This window comes from Phocoena sinus, chromosome 5, assembly GCF_008692025.1.
Source record: "Phocoena sinus isolate mPhoSin1 chromosome 5, mPhoSin1.pri, whole genome shotgun sequence".
In the NCBI taxonomy this organism is placed as follows: domain Eukaryota; kingdom Metazoa; phylum Chordata; class Mammalia; order Artiodactyla; family Phocoenidae; genus Phocoena; species Phocoena sinus.
This window is the reverse complement of record NC_045767.1, coordinates 102,442,630-102,464,652: the sequence shown is the minus strand read 5'-3', so window position 1 is coordinate 102,464,652 and position 22,023 is coordinate 102,442,630. Positions and strand designations below refer to the sequence as shown.

General features: G+C 35.8%; 1 protein-coding gene across 5 annotated transcripts in view; it reads left to right on the top strand.

Moving 5' to 3' along the window:
- MAPK10 (mitogen-activated protein kinase 10) overlaps positions 1-22,023 on the top strand; it is a 619,297-nt gene that overhangs the window by 434,464 nt on the left and 162,810 nt on the right. For 3 of the 5 annotated variants that reach the window (XM_032633624.1, XM_032633622.1, XM_032633623.1), the window contains exon 3: positions 17,957-18,028. In XM_032633624.1, coding sequence (XP_032489515.1) covers positions 17,963-18,028 — 66 coding nt within the window. In that variant the 5' untranslated portion in view covers positions 17,957-17,962. Of the gene's footprint in view, positions 1-17,956; positions 18,056-22,023 lie in introns of those variants that run through there. The other 2 variants (XM_032633626.1, XM_032633625.1) reach the window with 2 other exon arrangements.

The window sequence follows — 22,023 nt, the reverse complement described above, 5'->3', positions numbered from 1 at the left end:
CTTATTTCTAAAGCACCGTTTTTTCTACCTTAATACTTTATTGTATGCCCATCAGTCTTCCTTCAGTCCAATTGTTCTTTTCTGAGGATTCTGACTCCTATCTCTAGTTGTTTTTAAGATTTTATCACTGTTTGACTCTTCTACAGTTACTTGTAATATTTCTAGGCATGGATTTATTCTTATCTATCCTGCTAAGGACTTCATTATGTTTTTCAGCTTTTTAGGAGAATTAACGGTCATTATTACTTCAGATATTGCTCCTTGCCCTTTCTATTTATTTGCTTTGTTTCTTCTGGAACTCCAATTATATTTATTTTGGACCTTGTTAATGTATTGTATATGTCTCTCAATCTTTCATATTTTCCATCTCTTTATTATTCTATCATAAATTCCTGTGAATTCCCTTCCAGTTCATTAGCTCAACTGTTTCTATTTAACCTGTTTAGCCTATTAGGCTTTTAATTTAAAAGCTACTTTTTCCACAACTTCTATTTAATTCATTTTCAAATCTATCCATTTTTCCTCTAATCATAGTGATAGCTTATTTCTTTTTTTTTTTTTAACATCTTTATTGGGGTATAATTGCTTTACAATGGTGTGTTAGTTTCTGCTTTATAACAAAGTGAATCAGTTATACATATACATATGTTCCCATATGTCTTCCCTCTTGCGTCTCCCTCCGATAGCTTATTTCTTATGGCATTTATTCTTTAATTATTTTATTCATTCCTACGTATGGTCTTTCCAATTGTTTTTCATCATGTCTAAAGTTCTTGTGGTGGTAATACTTCTTTTATAGTATCTGACGATGCTCACTTGTGATGTTTGCTTTCCTTGTGATATTTATGGAAAATATGTGATTCATTTTTCAGTGTTTTTTTTTCTTCATTTCTTGTACCTGGTAACTTCCAGTGGTGTGCTAGTAAATGTTTAATTATTAGTTCTCTGAGAAAAAGTGCTCGGGTTTGTAGCATATCCCCAGCACAGCCAATTTTAAACTACTGAAGTGGTGTCATCAAGCATGGAGGTGGGAAGCAATGTGCACACTCAGGTTTTGTAAGCTGGTTGTAGGAGCCAACTTCAGAACACCACTGACAATTTTCCTTTTATAATATAAATTTAGCTGTGTTAATTTTTGTTTTAGTTTACCCAGTGCATGTAGAGTTTTGTGATATGAGTTTCCATTAGCTAACTCTTCCAGGACCAGAAGCAATGCTATATGTTCAAAATTAAGAAAGCTTAAAAATGTTTGTATGTTATAATTCTTAGATTGGTGAATTTCACCATTTCTACATCTTTCATATGTCCTATCTCTTAATACTCCACACTTTTTCTTATGCATTTGCCTCATTCCCCCATCTCTTACATTCTGGTCTCTATTGCTTTACTCCTGCTAAATAAGCTTATCAAAGGATTTCTGTGGAAGGAATCATCTTGTTACATAAACAATATTTTAAGAGATACTTAGCTTTTAGAGGTAGACAAGCACAGACTCCTTAGAAAGAGATAGCATATCTCCTGAAGCTAATGATGTACTCCTAGATATTTGTGGGTAGAGTGTGCTAAATCAGAGGCAACCTTTTTCTGTAAATGGTGAGATAGTAAATATTTTAGACTTTGCAGGCCATACAGTCCTTCTCCCAACTACTCAACTCTGCCATTATAGTGTGAAAGCAGCCATAGATAATATGTAAACTAATAGATGGCTGTGTTCCAATAAAACTTTATTTATAAGAAGATAATGAGTTGAATTTGGTGCATGGGCTACAGCTTACTGAGCCCTGCTCTAAATGATAGTCCATTATTATTAAGATTTAATTATATATATATATATATATATATATATATTTTTTTTTTTTTTTGCGGTATGCAGGCCTCTCACTGCTGTGGTCTCTCCCGTTGCGGAGCACAGGCTCCAAACGCACAGGCTCAGTGGCCATGGCGCACGGGCCCATCTGCTCCACGGCATGTGGGATCTTCCTGGACCGGGGTACAAACCCACGTCCCCTGCATCAGCAGGTGGACTCTCAACCACTGCGCCACTAGGGAAGCCCAGATTTAATAACATTTTAAAGTGAGCGTATGCACAGTTGTTAATAGAAAATTAAATTTAATTTCATTTTCTATATCAGCACTTGAAAAGATAATTACTAGTTTTTAGATATAATTCCTTTTTTTTTTTTTGCACATGGTTAGGAGAACCATTTTGGGCATAGAAGAGACAGTGTTTTTTGTAATTAACAGTGACTTTGTATTTTAATATTGTATATGTGCTTGCAGGCTATTAAGAGAGTCATTTATACTAAATCTGATATGTGTTAAATACAAAAATTATTTATAGACAATGAGTTTGTGGCATATGAAATCAACTTGGAAACTGCTGGACCTTAGACTGTTTTTTGGAATCAGTAGTTCATTTGGTTTGCTCGTGTGTATATTGCATTTCAGTGACAAACTGTGGGAGCCTGGAGCTGCCCAGAACAATTTGATTTTTTCATCTGTGAAGATTCTCAAACCTCCTGTGGTTTAGTTGGCACATCTCACATGCAAAAGAATTTAAGTATTGATCTAAGCTATTAAAACACATCATAGTTACATTCTTTTATAGCAACTGCTGTGCACCAGTTCAACCTAATGAATTCTCAAGTGTATCTCATTTTTACAACATGGCCTACTGCTTTGCTCAGAGTAGCCATTAACTCCTATCGGCATGTAATGAGGAGAAACTCAGTAGAGTACATAGCAGGAAATGAACATATGAGGGTTTTCCCAAAAGACCAACCAGTAACTGAAAGCACTAAACTCCCCAAATTATCATCCCCTCCTTTTTCAAGCTACTTATAGGTCCCGTATTGTACCAAAATGTTGTCACTAATTTCACTTTAGACTAATATCAAGATAGTGCCCTGGCCATTTGTGTTGTTCCTATGCAATGGTGCCAAATGTTCTCTGCCAGGCTACTAGGAAATATAATTACAAAACTAGTTTTCTGTAATTCACTAGGATTATCATACTGAACATTCTCTTTCCTTTAATGTCCCTTTGAGGAACAAGAAGATTCTGCCTTGACATAGTAACTTAGTCATAGAGTTACATTTGGAATCTTTATAATGCAAACCAGGAAAGGTCAAGATGCTTGCTTTTCATAGCAAGATTATTCATTCATTAAAAATTAAAATACAGTTTTCATTTCAGGTGGGGGACTGGATGTTATTATTTCCCACATGCCCAGTTCAGCAGTACAGAATGAAAACTGCCCTGCATGGTAACATTTTTGTAGGCATCTTTGCTGGACTGTTTCATACTTTCATTACTGCAAACATCTCATTCCTAATTTGTTCTCATCAAATTTATTGAAAATTCATAGGTCTCAATATGAAAAGATAATGAAAATAGTTAGGTTTGTGGTAGAGAAGGAAAGAAGCTTTTTTCCTTTGATTTACTTTTTATTCAATAAACATTTACTCAACATTAGCTCTACACTAAGAATAGTGCTGGGCCCTGGGGTTGTGAACATCAATAAAACATAATCACTTTCCCCAAGAAATCAGTTTCCCCATACTACATTCCATAATGTAGTATGGAACAGACATATGAACAAACAATTACAATATTATAAGATACTCGTAATAAAAATACGAACAAAATGCTGTGAAAAGACTAAGGGAAGTCTGAAGAGTGGTTGGGAGAACATTTCTCCATTTAACACGTGCTACAACATAGTGAAAAAGCAATGGAACCACGTATTTTAAATGCTGGAAATGAGAATTTGGAAAACGGGAATAAAATTAAAATGCCATTTATAATAACATGAAAACATAAATGCTTAAGAATAAACTTAAATGTATGAAAGGACTGTACACATAAAATATATGATTAAATATAAAATAATTTTCTTTGTAAATTCTTAATTTCTTAAAATAGAATGGCTTATGCAAAGAAAAAATCATGGCAATGTGTTGTGGAGTTTATAAAATATGTATAATTAAAATATATGACAAAAATAGCTCAAAGGAAAATTGAAACATACTATTGTAAGTTGCTTAAACTATATGTGTGAAGTAGGATAATATTATTTGAACCTAGTTTACTAAAAATAAATGCATATTGCAAACTCTAGAACAACCATTAAAAAAAGAAATATAACAATTTATTGCATAAAATAAAATAGGAAACAAAAAGATACACAGTTCTTCCAAAGAAAGCTCAGAAGGAAGAAAAATGGATTAAAGAATATAGGGATAGAGGAGCTTCAAAATGGCGGAAGAGTAAGACGCGGAGATCACCTTCCTCCCCACAAATACATCAGAAATACATCTACACGTGGAACAACTCCTACAGAACACCTAATGAATGCTGGCAGAAGACCTCAGACCTCACAAAAGGCAAGAAACTCCCAACGTACCTGGGTAGGGCAAAAGAAAAAAGAAAAAACAGAGACAAAATAGGGATGGGACCTGCACCAGTGGGAGGGAGCTGTGATGGAGGAAAGGTTTCCACACACTAGAAGCCCCTTCACGGGCGGAGACTGCAGGTGGAGGAAGGGGGAAGCTTCGGAGCCATAGAGGAGACTGCAGCAACAGGGGTGCGGAGGGCAAAGCAGAGAGATTCCTGCACAGAGGATCGGTGCCGACCAGCACTCACCAGGCCGACAGGCTTTTCTGCTCACCCGCCGGGATGGATGGGCGCTGGGAGCTGAGGCTCAGGCTTCGGTCGGATCGGATCTCAGGGAGAGGACTGGAGGCGTGAACACAGCCTGCAGAGGGTTAGTGCACCACGGCTAGCTGGGAGAGAGTCCGGGAAAAAGTCTGGAGCTGCCGAAGAGGCTTTTTCTTGCCTCTTTGTTTCCTGGTGCGGGAGGAGACGAGATTAAGAGCACCGCTTAAAGGAGCTCCAGAGATGGGCACGAGCCACGGCTATCAGCACGGAGCCCAGAGACGGGCATGAGATGCTAAGGCTGCTGCTGCAGCCACCAAGAAGCCTGTGTGCAAGCACAGGTCACTCTCCACACCTCCCCTCCTGGGAGCCTGTACAGCCCGCCACTGCCAGGGTCCCGTGATCCAGGGACAACTTACCTGGGAGAATGCATGGCACGCCTCAGGCTGCTGCAACGTCATGCTGGCCTCTGCCGCCGAAGGCTTGCCCCGAACTCCATACCCCTCCCTCCCCCCGGCCTGAGTGAGCCAGAGCCCCCAAATTAAATGCTTCTTTAACCCCATCCTGTCTGAGCAAAGAACAGATGCCCTCAGGCGACCTACACAAAGAGGTAGGTCCAAATCCAAAGCTGAACCCTGGGAGCTGTGCAAATAAAGAAGAGAAAGGAAATTTCTCCCAGCAGCCCCAGGAGCAGCAGATTAAATTTCCACAATCAACTTGACGTACCTGCATCCCTGCATCTGTGGAATACCTGAATAGACAACGAATCATCCCAAATTGAGGAGGTGGAGTTTGGGAGCAATGATACATTTTTCCCCCCCTTTTTCTCTTTTTCTGAGTGTGTATGTGTAAGCTTCTGTATGATTTTGTCTGTATAGCTTTGATTTTACCATTTGTCCTAGGGTTCTGTCTGTCTATTTTGTTGTGTTTTTTTATTACTTAAAAATTTTTTTTCCTTAATAATTATTTTTTTATTTTAATAACTTTATTTTATTTTATATTCTTCTTTCTTTCTTTCTTTCTTTTCTCCCTTTTATTCTGAGCCGTGTGGAGGACAGGCTCTTGGTGCTTCAGCCAGGCATCAGGGCTGTGCCACTGAGGTGGGAGAGCCCAGTTCAGGACACTGGTCCACAAGAAACCTCCCAGCTTCACGTAATATCAAACGGAGGAAATCTCCCAGAGATCTCCATCTCAATGCCAAGACCCAGCTAAACTCAACGACCAGCAAGCTACAGTGCACGACACCCTATGCCAAACAACTAGCAAGACAGGAACACAACTCCATCCATTAGCACAGAGGTTGCCTAAAATCATATGAAGGCCACAGACACCCCAAAACACAGATGTGGACCTGACCATCAGAAAGACAAGATATAGCCTAATCCACCAGAAAACAGGCACTAGTCCCCTCCACCAGGAACCCTACACAACCCACTAAACCAACTTTAGTGACTGGGGACAGACACCAAAAACAATGGGAACTACGAACCTGCAGCTGGCAAAAAGGAGACCCCAAACACAGTAATTTAAGCAAAATGAGAAGATAGAAAAACATACAGCAGATGAAGGAGAAAGGCAAAACCCCACCAGACCTAAAAAAGGAAGCGGAAATAGGCAGTCTACCTGAAAAAGAATTCAGAATAATGATAGTAAAGATGATCCAAAATCTTGGAAAGAGAATGGAGAAAATACAAGAAATATTTAACAAGGAACTAGAAGAACTAAAGAGCAAACAAACAGAGATGAACAACACAATAAATGAAATTAAAAATTCTCTAGATGGGATCAGTAGCAGAATAACTGAGGCAGAAGAATGAATAAGTGACCTGAAAGGTAAAATAGTGGAAATAACTGCAGAGCCGAATAAAGAAAAAAGAATGTAAAGAATTGAGGACAGACTCAGAGACCTCTGGGATACCATTAAATGACCAACATCCGAATTATAGGGGTCCCAGAAGAAGAAGAGAAAAAGAAAGGGACTGAGAAAATATTTGAAGAGATTATAGTTGAAAACTTCCCTAATATGGGAAAGGAAATGGTTAATCAAGTCCAGGAAGCACAGAGAGTCCCATACAGGATAAATCCAAGGAGAAACACACCAAGACACATATTAATCAAACCATCAAAAATTAAGTACAAAGAACAAATATTAAAAGCAGCAAGGGAAAAAAATACAAGTAACACATAAGGGAATCCCCATAAGGTTAACAGCTGATTTTTCAGCAGGAACTCTGCAAGCCAGAAGGGAGTGGCAGGACATATTTAAAGTGATGAAAGAGAAAATCCTACAACCAAGATTACTCTACCCAGCAAAGATCTTATTCAGATTTGATGGATAAACTAATAGCTTTACAGACAAGCAAGAGCTAAGACAATTCAGCACCACCAAACCAGTTTTACAACAAACGCTAAAGGAACTTCTCTAGGTAGGAAACACAAGAGAAGGAAAAGACCTACAATAATAAAGCCAAAACAATTAAGAACATGGTAATAGGAACATATTAATAATTACCTTAAATGTAAATGGATTAAATGCTCCCACCAAAAGACATAGACTGGCTGAATGGATACAAAAACAAGACCAGTATATATGCTGTCTACAAGAGACCCACTTCAGACCTAGGGACACATACAGACTGAATGTGAGGGGATGGAAAAAATATTCCATGCAAATAGAAATCAAAAGAAAGCAGGAGTAGCAATTCTCATATCAGACAAAATAGACTTTAAAACAAAGACTATCACAAGAGACAAAGAAGGACACTACCTAATGATCAAGGGATCAATCCAAGAAGAAGCTATAACAATTGTAAATATTTATGCACCCAACAAAGGAGCACCTCGATACATAAGGCAAATACTAACAGCCATAAAAGGGGAATTAGACAGTCACACAATCATATTAGGGGACTTTAACACCCCACTTTTACCAATGGACAGATCATCCAAAATGAAAATAAATAAGGAAACACAAGCTTTAAATGATACATTAAACAAGATGGACTTAATTGATATTTATAGGACATTCCATCCAAAAACAACAGAATACCCAGTCTTCTCAAGTGCTCATGGAACATTCTCAGGACAGATCATATCTTGGGTCCCAAGTCAAGCCTTGGTAAATTTAAGAAAATTGAAATCATACCAAGTATATTTTCCAACCACAACACTATGATACTAGATATCAATTACGGGAAAAATCTGTAAGAAATACAAACACATGGAGGCTAAACAACACAGTACTTAATAACCAAGAGATCACTGAAGAAATCAAAGAGGAAATTAAAAAATACCTAGAAACAAATGACAATGAAAGCACAATGACCCAAAACCAATGGGATGCATCAAAAGCAGTTCTAAGAGGGAAGTTTATAGCTATAAAGCCTACCTTAAGAAACAAGATACATCTCAAATAAATAACGTAACCTTACACCTAAAGCAATTAGAGAAAGAAGAATTAAAAAATCCCCAAAGTTAGCAGAAGGAAAGAAATCATTAAAATCAGATCAGAAATAAATGAAAAAGAAATGAAGGAAACAATAGCAAAGATCAATAAAACTAAAAGCTAGTTCTTTGATAAGATAAACACAATTGGTAAACCATTAGCCAGACTCATCAAGAAGAAAAGGGAGAAGACTCAAATGAAAAAAATTAGAAATGAAAAAGGAGAAGTAACAACTGACACTGCAACAATACAAAGGATCATGAGAGATTACTAGAAGCAACTATATGCCAATAAAATGGACAACCTGAAAGAAATGGACAAATTCTTAGAAATGCACAACCTTCTGAGACTGAACCAGGAAGAAATAGAAAATCTGAACAGACCAATCACACGCACTGAAATTGAAACTGTGATAAAAAATCTTCCAACAAACAAAAGCCCAGGACCAGAGGGCTTCACAGGTGAATTCTATCAAACATCTACAGAAGAGCTAACACCTATCCTTCTCAAACTCTTCCAAAATGTAGCAGAGGGAGGAACACTCCCAAACTCATTCTACGAGGGCACCATCACTCTGATACCAAAACGAGACAAAGATGTCACAAAGAAAGAAAAGTGCAGGTCAGTATCACTGATGAACATAGATGCAAAAATCCTTAACAAAATACTAGCAAACAGAATTCAACAGCACATTAAAAGGATCATACACCATGATCAAGTGGAGTTTATTCCAGGAATGCAAGGATTCTTCAATATACGCAAATCAATCAACATGATACAACGTATTAACAAATTGAAGGAGGAAAACCATCTGACCATCTCAATAGATGCAGAGAAAGCTTTCGACAAAATTCAATACCCATTTATTACAAAAACCCTCCAGAAAGTAGGCATAGAGGAAACTTTCCTCAACATAATAAAGGCCATATATGACAAGCCCACAGCCAACATCATTCTCAATGGTGAAAAACTGAAAGCCTTTCCACTAAGATCAGGAACAAGACAAGGTTGCCCACTCTCACCACTATTATTCAACATAGCTTTGGAAGTTTTAGCCACAACAATCAGAGAAGAACAAGAAATAAAAGGAATCCAAATTGGAAAAGAAGAAGTAAAGCTGTCACTGTTTGCAGATGACATGATACTATACATAAAGAATCCTAAAGATGTTACCAGAAAACTACTAGAGCTAATCAATGAATCTGGTAAAGTATCAGGATACAAAATTAATACACAGAACTCTCTTGCAATCCTATATACTAATGATGAAAAATCTGAAAGTGAAATTAAGAAAATACTCGTATTTACCATTGCAATAAAAAGAATAAAATATCTAGGTATAAATCTATGTAAGGAGACAAAAGACTTGTATGCAGATAATTATAAGACACTGATGAAAGAAATTAAAGATGATACAAATATATGGAGAGATATATCATGTTCTTGGATTGGAATAATCAACATTGTGAAAATGACTCTACTACCCAAAGCAATCTACAGATTCAATGCAATCCCTATCAAACTACCACTGGCATTTTTCACAGAATTAGAACAAAAAATTTCACAATTTGTATGGAAACACAAAAGACCCCGAATAGCCATAGCAATCTTAGAAAGAAAAATGGAGCTGGAGGAATCAGGCCCTCTGACTTCAGACTGTACTACAAAGCTACAGTAATCAAGACAGTATGGTACTGGCAAAAAAACAGAAATATAGATCAATGGAACAGGATAGAAAGCCCAGAGTTAACCCCACACACACATGGTCACCTTATCTTTAATAAAGGAGACAAGAATATACAGTGGAGAAAAGACAGCCTCTTCAATAAGTGGTGCTGGGAAAACTGGACAGGTACATGTAAAAGAATGAAATTAGAACACTCCCTAACACCATACACAAAAAGAAACTCAAAATGGATTAAAGACCTAAATGTAAGTCCAGACACCATCAAACTCTTAGAGGAAAGCACACCAGAACACTCTATGACATAAATCACTGCAAGATCCTTTTTGACCCACCTCCTAGAGAAATGAAAACAAAGACAAAAATAAACAAATGGGACCTAATGAAACTTCAAAGATTTTGTACCACAAAGGAAATCATAAACAAGACGAAAAGACAACCCTCAGAATGGGAGAAAATATTTGTAAATGAAACAACTGACAAAGCATTAATCTCCAAAACATACAAGCAGCTCATACAGCTTAATAACAAAAAAACAAACAACCCAATCCAAAAATGGGCAGAAGACCTAAATAGAAATTTCTCCAAGGAAGATATACAGACTGACAACAAACACATGAAAGAATGCTCAACATCACTAATCATTAGAGAAATGCAAATCAAAACTACAATGAGATATCATCTCACACCAGTCAGAATGGCCATCATCAAAAAATCTAGAAACAATAAATGCTGGAGAGGGTGTGGAGAAAAGGGAACACTCTTGCACTGCTGGTGGGAATGTGAATTGGTTCAGCCACTATGGAGAACACTGGAGGTTCCTTAAAAATCTACAAATAGAACTACCATATGACTGAGCAATCCCACTACTGGGCATATACCCTGAGAAAACCATAATTTAAAAATAATCATGTGCCAAAATGTTAATTGCAGCTCTATTTACAATAGCCAGGAGATGGAAACAATCTAAGTGTCCATCAACAGATGAATGGATAAAGAAGATGTGGCACATATATACAACGGAATATTACTCAGCCATAAAAAGAATGAAACTGAGTTTTTTGTAGTGAGGTGAGTGGACCTAAAGACTGTCATACAGAGTGAAGTAAGTCAGAAAGAGAAAAACACATACCGTATGCTAACACACATATATGGAATCTAAAAAATAAAAAACGAAAAAAAAGAAAAGAAAATGATCAGAAGAACCTAGGGGCAAGATGGGAATAAAGATGCAGACCTACTAGAGAATGGAGTTGAGGATACAGGGAGGGGGAAGGAAAAGCTGGGACAAAGTGATAGAGTGGCATGGACATATATACACTACCAAACGTAAAATAGATAGCTAGTGGGAAGCAGCTGCATAGCACAGGGAGATCAGCTTGGTGCTTTGTGACCACCTAGAGTGCTGGGATAGGGATGGTGGGAGGGAGGGAGATGCAAGAGGGAAGAGATATGGGGACATATGTATATGTATAACTGATTCACTTTGTTATAAAGCAGAAACTGACACACCATTGTAAAGCAATTATACTCTAATAAAGATGTTAAATAAAAAAAGAAATTGAAAATATAACTACCATAAGATCCAGAAATCCCATTTCTGGATATATATCCAAAGAAAATAAACCATTATCTCAGAGAGATATCTGTACTCCCATGTTCACTGCAGCATTATTCACAATAGCTAAGGTATAAAAATTAGAGAGTAGATAAGTGATTGCCACTGGCTTGGTGGGGGAGGAGGAATAGGGTAGGGAGAGGTTGGTAATAAGGCACAGACTATCATTATAAGTTGAGTAAGATCCACAAGAGGATCTAACGTATAACATGGTGACTATAGTTCATAGCAATGTATTATATAATCAAAACTTCCTAGAGAGTAGAACTTAAATGTCTCACCAATAAAGGGGGCAGGGAATATGTGAGGTGATGGATGTGTGAATTAACTAGATGGGGGAAGTTCTTTCACAACATATGCATATATCAAGTCATCATATTAAATTTTTATTTTATTTTATTTTTTTTGTGCGATACACAGACCTCTCACTGTTGTGGCCTCTCCTGTTGCGGAGCACAGGCTCCGGATGCACAGGCTCCGCGGCCATGGCTCACGGGCCCAGCCGCTCCGTGGTATGTGGGATCTTCCCAGACCGGGGCACGAACCCGTGTCCCCTGCATCGGCAGGCGGACTCTCAACCACTGCACCACCAGGGAAGCCCCCATATTGAATACTTTAAATGTCTTAAGCAATTTATTTCTCAGTTATACTTCAATAAAGCTCAAAAAAGAAAAAAAAGAATATAGGGATAAAATACAAAACTAATTGTATGATGGTAGACTTAAACTCAATAACATCCATAATTACTTTAAATGAAAATGGATCAGTGTACCTGTTAAAAGGCAGAGATTATCAACAAGTCATCACTTCTCTTCAATATTGTACTGGAGGCAGGACAATTAGGCAAGAAAAGTCAGATCTGAAAGGAAAAAGCAAAAACTGTCTTCACTTGCAGATGACATTTCTGTGTATAAAGATAATCCTAAACCATCAACAAAATATTTACTAGATTTAATAAGTGAATTTAATAGGGTTCTAGATACAACGTCACTTACAAAAATCAACTTTATTTTTAGAAAAAAGTATTTAGGAAATGGAAATGAAAATATGCCATTTACAGTAGCATCAAAAAATATAAATGCTAAAGAATAAACTTAAAAAAATATAAGGTCTATCTATATACTGTAAACTACAAAAGATTCCTGTGATAAATTAGAGAGAACTGAAGTAAATGGACAAATATACTATGATTGTGGATAAAACACCCAATATTAAGATATCTATTCTTTCCCAGGTGAGCTATAGTTCTGATGCAATCCCAATCAAAATTCAAGAACGATTTTTTAAAATTTTGAAATGTTAGGCTGATTTTAAAATTAATGTGGAAATGCAGAGGCCTAGAGTAGTCCCAAAAATAAAAAAGAAGAAAAATTTGGGGACTTACCTAATTTTAAGACTATTATAAAGCTACACTTATCAAGACAGGATGGTATTAGGGTGAAGACAGACAACAGATAAATGGAATAGAATAGAATCCTGAAATAGACTTGCATTGGTACAATCAACTGACTTTTTAACCAACGCAGCAAAGCAACTCAATATGGAAAGGAAAGTCTTTTCACTAAGAATGCTTGAACAACTGCGTATCATTAAGGAATAAAAGTGAACCTCAGCACATACATCACACCATGAACTAAAGTTAATTGGAGAGGTATCATAGACCTAAAAGTAAAATCAACAATGTAAAGGTTCGTGAAGAAAATGTGGAAGAATATCCTCATGAACTTGGATTGGGAAAGATCCCTTGAGAAAATGAAGAAAGCACTAATAATAAAAGAAAAATAAATCATAAAATAAATTTCATAAACATTAAATATTACTCACTAAAAGAAAGCATCAATAAGCTGAGTATGCAAGCTACAGACTGAAAGAAAATATTCATAATACATGTAACTGACAGTAAACTTTAATCTGAAATAGAGAATTTCTGCAATTTGTATAAAAAGACAAACAACTCACTTCTGCCACCCACAGTCCCACCAAATGGGCAAAGTATTACACTTGAAAAGTCACTCTACCGAGTAAGATAAATAAATGGCCAATAAACTCATGAGTAACATTTTCAACACTATTAGTCATCAGGGAAATAAAACCATAATGAAATACTACTAAACACTCACTAGAATGATTAAAATTTAGAAAACTGATAACACCAAATGTTGGCAAGGATGTGAAGCAACTGAATTTTTATGCATTGCTACAGGGAGTAGACAATGTGTCTGACAATTTTTAATAAGTTAAATATATTCCTATCCCACGATCCAACAATTCCTTCTTTAGGTATTTTTCCCAAAAGAAATGAAAACATATTTGTGCAAAAATACATGTATATAAATGTTCGTGCAGCATTATTGATATCCAAAAAATAGAAACACCTAAAATATCTAAAAGCAGAATAGAGAATAGATAAACTGATACATTTACTCAGCAGAAAAAAAGAACAACTACTGATACTTTTGCCAACATGGATGAATTCTAAAAGAAGCCCAACGAAAAAGAGTATATACTGTATTATTTCATTTATATAAGTTCTAGGACAAGAAAAACTATATAGAGAAAGGAGTTAGAACATTGTTGCATGGGGGGTGGGGACTATTGTCAAGAAAAGGGTACGGGGATTTTCAGACTTTATCACAATGTGAGTTACATGGATATATGCATTTGTCAAAACTCATCAATCTGCACACTCTAGAACTGTTCATTTTGCTGTGTGTAAATTATACCTGGGCAAACTAAATTTTTAAAAATTAAAAATAAGTGGAGGTAACTATCTGGCAAAAATTATACATGAATCTCATGGAAATGCAATAAAATAATCTCATAGATTGAAATTTAAGGAGTAATTTTTTTCTTTTGTTGTTTTGTTTTACTTTTTATTTATTTTATGACTGTATTTTAGTAACGTTCTTTTCCTGTAGCGGATTTAGTTTCTCATATAACAAAAAGTCTAGAATTAGAAAAATCCAGAATTTCTTAATTCAGTAGTTTAATGGTATCATCAAGCACAGAGTTCTTTCTATTGTTATGCTTTACACTGCTCAGCATTTCTTAAGATCATTTCCTATTAGTGGCTTTACAAGCATTTTGGTTCCAGACATCCATGAAGAGATAACAATGCCTAGCAAGAGAATGAAGGACCTTGTTCCTTGTGTCACATGAAACTTTTTCTATTATAAAATATCACAGACATATCAAATAGCATATATTTTATACCTGTAGGGTTTAAAGAATAATAATGAAATAATGTTGCATGACATCACTACTCGGCTCAAAGTAGTCATAACGGATACCATTGAAAACCCCTGCATGCCCCTATCTAGGAGTGTTCTTCCCCTCCCTAGGAGATAGCCAATCTCTTGAATTTTGCATTTTTTATTCTTTTGCTTTTCTTTATAGTTTTATCATAGTAAAAAGACATTCTTAAATAATATATTGTTTAGTTGTATATATTTTGTAACTTTCGTAAGTAAAGTTACCCATGACTTCTTTTCATTCATTTACCATGTTTATATTTGGCACGTTGATATTTGTTTCTTTATACAACCATTTCATTACCATATGGTATTCCGCTAAATGAATGTACCATAGTTTATTTATTCATTGGTCTTTCTGTGATTATTTTTTTCCAGTATTAATTTTTATTATTTATTTTGCTATTACAAAAGTATTCTAATGAACTGCCTTTTATATATATCTTGGTAGTAAAACACAAGAGTTTCTCTGGAAATATGTGTAGAAGTAGAATTGGTGGGTGTTAGGCTATGCAGAAGTTTACTGTATAATGCTATTTTCCCCCTAAATTTGGTTGTTCCAACTGTCAAAATTATCAGCAGTGTATAAATATTCCCATCTGATCAACCACTTTGCAAAAACTGAATATTATCATACTTTTCAGTTTTTATTAATATGATAGGTACAAAATAGTATCTCAATGTGGCTTTAAATTACACATATATTTATGAGTCTTTTTATATTTCTTTTTTTTATAAAATGTATTCCATATTGTTTGCCCATTCTTCTGTTGGGTTCTTTATCTTTTTCCTCTTATATTTTAGGAGCTATTTATAGATTCTGGATACATCTTCCTCTGGTTATATGTGTTTCAAATATCTTTTCTAAATTTATGGACTACTTCTTTATCACATTTTTTCATAAACAGAAATGATTCATTTTAAATAGTCTATTTTGTCAGTAGTTTCCTTTTTAACTTAGCATATTTACATATTATTTATGATGTATTCCTCAGACATTCAACTACATTTCCTTCTACATTATTTAAAGTTTGGCCTTTTCTGAAAATTTTAATACGTCTGGAATTGTGTTTTGTATGCAATATGAGGTAGGGGTTGTCAAGAACTTTGAAAAGTTTTAGCTGTTACCCTACCTGCAAGCTAACAAGGTAGCTTGCCACAGTTTCATGAATGCTGGCGGAAGATAAGCCATTCCTGGGTCAGATCAAAGTTCTTTACTACTCACGTTAATAACAGGAGCTAAAGTGTCAGAATTCATGCCAGTTTCTCAGGCACATTTCCCACAGGACAACTCAAAGAAGGTCAGGCGACTACTGCACATACAGTGAGTGGTGTTATTGAAGAGGAACCCCAAGCTTAGGGAACCCAAATCTCTTATGGTGGGTGGTTAGCATGCCTGACCTTTGCCCCAGAGGGCCACCTTACCTATATTATACTGGAGAGCAATCAAACCTGCCTTATGCTCCAGAGGGAGATATGTTTGCTCTATAACCATGCTTGAGAAGATAGTCTGGAATAAAGGCAACCAGTGCCTCTGCCTGTAAGACATGCAGAAATATGAGAAGCCCATAGAGAATTGTCTCTAACAAGGACAATTCCTCCCTCCCCTTGCCCCAATATTTATGACCAATTGTCTCAGCTTGGCTTAATGCATAGTCTCTCCTTTCCCCAGATATCTTTAATATAGTCAAGTTTAAATGTCTATATTAACATAATTTAGCATAATCAGTTTCCATATATGTATGTGTCTGTTTCTGGGCTCTCTGTTCTATTAATCAGTAGTCTACCTCTGTATCCACCCTGAGTACCTTACTTACTACAACTTTATAATAGATCCTGATCTCTGGTAGAGCAACTCCCTCCCCAACCTCCACAAATACCCACCTTATTCTTCTTCAGAAATGTCTCACATAGTCTAGTCCTTTCATTCTTCCTTGTATTTAAAAAATCTACACAGGTTCCAATGTAAAATATTTTTTCTTGCAATTCAGACCTTCCTTCTGGGATTGTTTTGCTTGCTCCAGAATTTTGTTTGAAACTTTCTATAGTAAACTTTATGCAGGTGTCTCTGTTGTAACTTCCCACCATAGATAACTTCCAAGCTTTGGTTCCTGTACTCTGCATGCTGCCCTTTAAAAGCTAAATTTCTGCTCTTCAGACATCAGCAGATAGTCTGAGGACGAGTGACAGTTTCAGCTCATTTATTTCTCTGCATGGATCCTTTCACATTGTTTTCAGCCTTTCAGGATTTTTCTTGCCTTTTTTTGGGCAGCTCAGCTATGCATTTTAAAAGACATTTTGTCTATTCCACCTAACCTTTCTAGAAGTTTTGCACTGAATGTGGTTTTCAAGATATCTAATCATTCATATTGCCAGAAACAGAAGTCTTGTGTCAATAGTGGTTTTAAAATTGTTTAATCTCACAGAATTGTATCTTGCACACAATACATATTCAACAAAGTGTGTTTAATTGAACTGAATAAGATTTTGGTTGGGTTTTTCTGATGTTGCCTCATCATTCCCAAATAACCCAGTACCTAATTTGGCATTTCCACTGTTAGATTATTATCCTCTCCTTAAAACTTTACAACATTAAAAAATATTTTAAACATACAGAAAGCAATATATTTGAAATCTTTGTACTTACCACCAAGATTAAATACATGTTAACGTAGTGTCCTATTTTCTTTAATTTATGGTTATATGGTTAGATAACAAAGCAATGTATATTATTTTGTGTACTTTAAAATTTTACATTAATAATACAGTGATATTCATACTTTTTTGAAAGCTGCTTTTTTTCCCCACTCAACATCATGTTTGAAATATTTTCCATGCTGATACCCTAAGCTTTGATTCAATTATTCCAAGTCCTGTCTGTAATTTTATTATAAATTAAATTTTATTTAATAGTCCCTTTATTCTACAACAAATATTCTTATTATATATACTCTTGAGCATGTATTTGAAAATTTTTAAAAATTAGTTGCCTAGAACTGAAAGTGTTATATAATAGGATGTACTTAACTTTAACATATTAGGTATATCCAGTTTCTTATATCTGGTCTTTATGATTGTGATGACATTGATCATTATAGAAGATAGGACATTTTTAAACCTTATTTTATTATTTAATATTTACAATTTGTGAAAAGTACCTAGTACTGGTCTGGACAAGGATTATGCTGAATATATGTAGTGCCTGAAACCTTGTGTATAATTCAAATTATACTAAAGTTTATACTATTCAATAATGAATTATTAGGTGATTTGGAAATTCATGCCCCCATTTTTTTCTATAGGTATTTATGAGCCTCCATTTATTGTACTACTGCAGTGAACCAACCTTGGATGTGAAAATTGCCTTTTGTCAGGTGTGTGTTCCTTACAGGTAAAACAAGGTACAGTATATTCACTTGTATTTCCATTTTGCCATCCCATCTTGCAAATGTTCCACACTAAAGTTAATGTTTATGTAATGTTAAAAGTAGCTTAGGAAGTAGAAGCTGGTACCTAGATGCTTTTTTCCCCCCCAGTTCATTTATGTTAGAATAGGAATGAAGATAATTCTTTTTAATGTTTATAAATATAGTACTTGATCACTGCATAAAGTGATTTCTTACTAGATTTAACATCATTAATATGTCTTTTTCAAATCCTTAAAATGTGGTTTTATTCATCAAACTAGCTAAAGTCTATGATATTATTTTTCATCCAAGAACTGATGAGCCCCAAGTAGAGTATCTCTAGTACTGAAATATAATAATACGTAGGTAGTGCTCAGTTTGTTTTCTGATGTTCAGTTCTAACCAGTAGTTGATAACAAAGATAAAACAACAATAATGACTAATAAAGGTATCTTTAACCTACAGTGAACACTAGTGAGAAGGTGTTGTGCATGGACCAGATAAGAGTCTGTACTCCTGTGTTCATACAAGTGATATTTTTAAGAAAGAGCCCAGCTGGGGCACCTGTACCTACTCTAAGTATGTTTAGGTAGTTCTAACTTAAGCCTGTTGTCATGGCATAGTTAATAGTGCTCATTTTTACTCTCAGGAATTTTTATTTGGCCAGTAAATTTCATGGTAACTCTATTCATACCCCAAGCAGAGAGCACTTCTGTTTTTTCCTGTAATGATTTTCATTGCATGTTATCATCAAGATGGGCTGTAAACAGAGAATGATATGCATCCCTTGAAACAGGTTTAAAGAAAAACTCTGCAGCTTCTATTATTTTAATACAATATTTTCTGATTCTAGAAGTAACATGTACTGATTATAGAAAATATATAAATATACAAAGGGAAACAAAACATTGGTAAATCTATTCTCCCTGAGCGTAGTTAGAATTTCTATGGAAAAGTAAAATGTGTTACGTGCTATGAATGGGATTTACTGTCTGTTTCATCTCCCTGACCTGTAAATTCTTGCAGTGCCAAAAGCCTCAGACTTTCAGATAACTTCTCTACTCTAACTAGAACTCTGGATCTGGACATCTTGGTTTAGAAATTCCAAATCTGCCACTGATTAGCCATTTACTTGTGAGCTTGGGCAAGTTAGTTAACCTTGCTGTGCTTCAGTTTATTTGTAAAAAGGGAAAAAAGTAATAGTACCTACCTTCTAGGTTTATGAGAATTAAGTGAGCTAATAGTTGCATAGCAATGAGTACACTGCTGGAATATATTTTTGTTAAATAGCTAACTAAATCTTAAGTATATTTACATTCACTCTTCTGGCGCTCCCATTGAGTCCTAGTGTTTTAAATGTTATCAGTATCTTGAATACTCCCCAGTTATATCTCCAACACAAACCTCTCCCTGAAACCAGACTCATAAACCCAATTGCTTGTTCTATATCTCAGCTCAGATGGCTAATAGGCATAGCAAATGATACATATACCAAACCAAACCCTTGATCTTTCCTCTAAAATTGCTCTGCTCTAATTCAGTAAATGCTAAATCCATCTTTCCAGTTGCTTAGAGCAAAATCTTCAGAATCATCTTTTGGACAATAATTTGCATCCAATCTGTCAGCAAATTCTGTTGGTGCTACTTTAAAAATATATCTGGAATCTCACTACTTCTCACCGTTTTCTCCAGCACCATTCTGATCCAAACCTGGATTATTGTAAGAGCTTCCACTTTTGCTCACCCCCAAATGGTTTACTCTCAAGACATCAGCAAGAGTGATATTTGAAAAATATAAGTGAGATCATGTCACTCCTTGGTTAAAAACAAAAAAAAAGCAAAGCAAAAAAACCTTCCAGTCAAGTGAGATGTCTTCCCATCTCACTTATGGTAAAAATTCTTAAAATAAATACACAAGCCTTTGCCATATAGCCACCCAGACACCCCTCCTTCAAATGCTCTTCCTTTATTATCCACTTGGCTCACGCCTTCACCACCTTCAGGACTTGGCTCAAATGTCATTTTTAAGGGAGTCTTTCCTGCCTATCCTATTTAAAATTGCCCCTTCCTAATCTACACTGCCTACCCCACACCGACTACCCAACTTCCCTGTCTTTCTATTTTTTTCCCTCCATAACACTTTTTGGTATCTGATACACTATATATGTAACTAGCACGTTGCTTCTCTCTCTCTGCTAGAATGCATTTTTCAGTTGGGCAGGGATTGTTTTTCAGTGGTGTGCTGTGAGCTCACATAGGCTCACAAGAGTTGATTGTGCACATCCCTTCTCAGCTTTAAGTTCAATGATGTCAAGTTGGTAGATTGAACTTTGTCATGATAGGAATATGTACATTGTGTAAATAAACAATTACCGCCGATAAGTTCTCTCCTCTCTCTCACCCCCAGCCATTTGTTGAACAATTAGCAGCACATGGTTGGGATTTTGTCTCTTTTGCACACTGCTGTACTGTAGCACTAAGAATAGTATCTGGCATAGTGTGGGCTCGCACCAAATATTTGCTTAATGAATGAATGATATATGTTTGGTTAATGCAATCAATTGCAACTGTGGTAGTGCCCTGGTGAAAAATGAGCAGACCTGAATTTCTGGTTAAAATATCTGGGCCTACCGTTTGCAAGCTGTATGACTGTGAGCCATTTCCTTAGTGTCCATGATCCTAGCCATTTACCATGGGCATTAGTACTTAAGAAACAAACCACAAACAAACAAAAAAGTTTATTTTTTACATATTTCAAGATTAAGTCTGAATTTCAAAAATTATCAATAAAAAAGCCTTAAAACTTCAGCTATTACTTTTAATCCAAAGAGTTTTTTTGTAGGTTGAAGTTATTTTTAAATCAGCTCCCAAAATTTGGGTACAGATGCAGAATGTCTATTTCTAGGAAAAGTTCTTTTAAAGCAAAGGAATAAAGAGAAGTGAAACATGAACTTTCTTAATGACTCTGATTTTTTTGCTTACTATGAGCTTTTGATATCTAGAAAATATACATGCATATTCTATAACTTAAAGATATCATAGCAAGCAGAATATTTCTAGTTGTGACTCAGAGTGCTTTATTTACTTTCCTGGTAGAATTTTTTTTTTTTTTTTTCGGTACGCGGGCCTTTCACTGCTCACTGTTGTGGCCTCTCCTGTTGCGGAGCACAGACTCCGGACGCGCAGGCTCAGCGACCATGGCTCACGGGCCCAGCCAATCCGCGGCATGTGGGATCTTCCCGGACCGGGGCACGAACCCGTGTTCCCTGCATCGGCAGGCGGACTCCCAACCACTGCCCCACCAGGGAAGCCCAGGGTAGAATTTTTATTTGATGATAATGTTTATTTTTTTTCTTTCCTGTAGCTCTGAGCCTCATTTAGTATTCTAGTAATTTAAATAAAATACTGTATTTTTAGAGGCAGAATTATCTACTTGGGTTTACTTTCAAACTATGTGCTTTGGAAGCTTCTCATTTCATGAGATATCTCATGGATCCTTGGTATGCAGTGGTGTTTAACACCATCTCCAGCAGAGTTAGGTTGCTCCCAACTTCTTGCCACACAGACAATACACAAAGACCTTTAAGTAACTTGTCAACAATTAGTGATCAAGTGTATCCAGCATTCAGGTCTCTTGAGTCTTAATCTGTGGCTTTAAAAAATTATATCATATTTATAATTTTTTCACTGTTATCAGTAAGAAATCACAGAAAATAAAATTGCCAGGTAGTTATTTATCAACAGTAAATATGTACATTATCTGTAGTAGTATTAACCTTTTTTTCTTAGTTGAATTATTTGAAGAACATGGGATTCATTGAGCTACTCCTATTAATTTCGTTGCTTTTTTCTTTAAAAAAGATCAAGCAGCTTTTGCAGGCAAGAGGTTTCTTGTAATATTCTGGAGAGAAATTTGTCTTAGACGATGAAAAAATAATCTTTAGTTTGCACTTGTATGAATC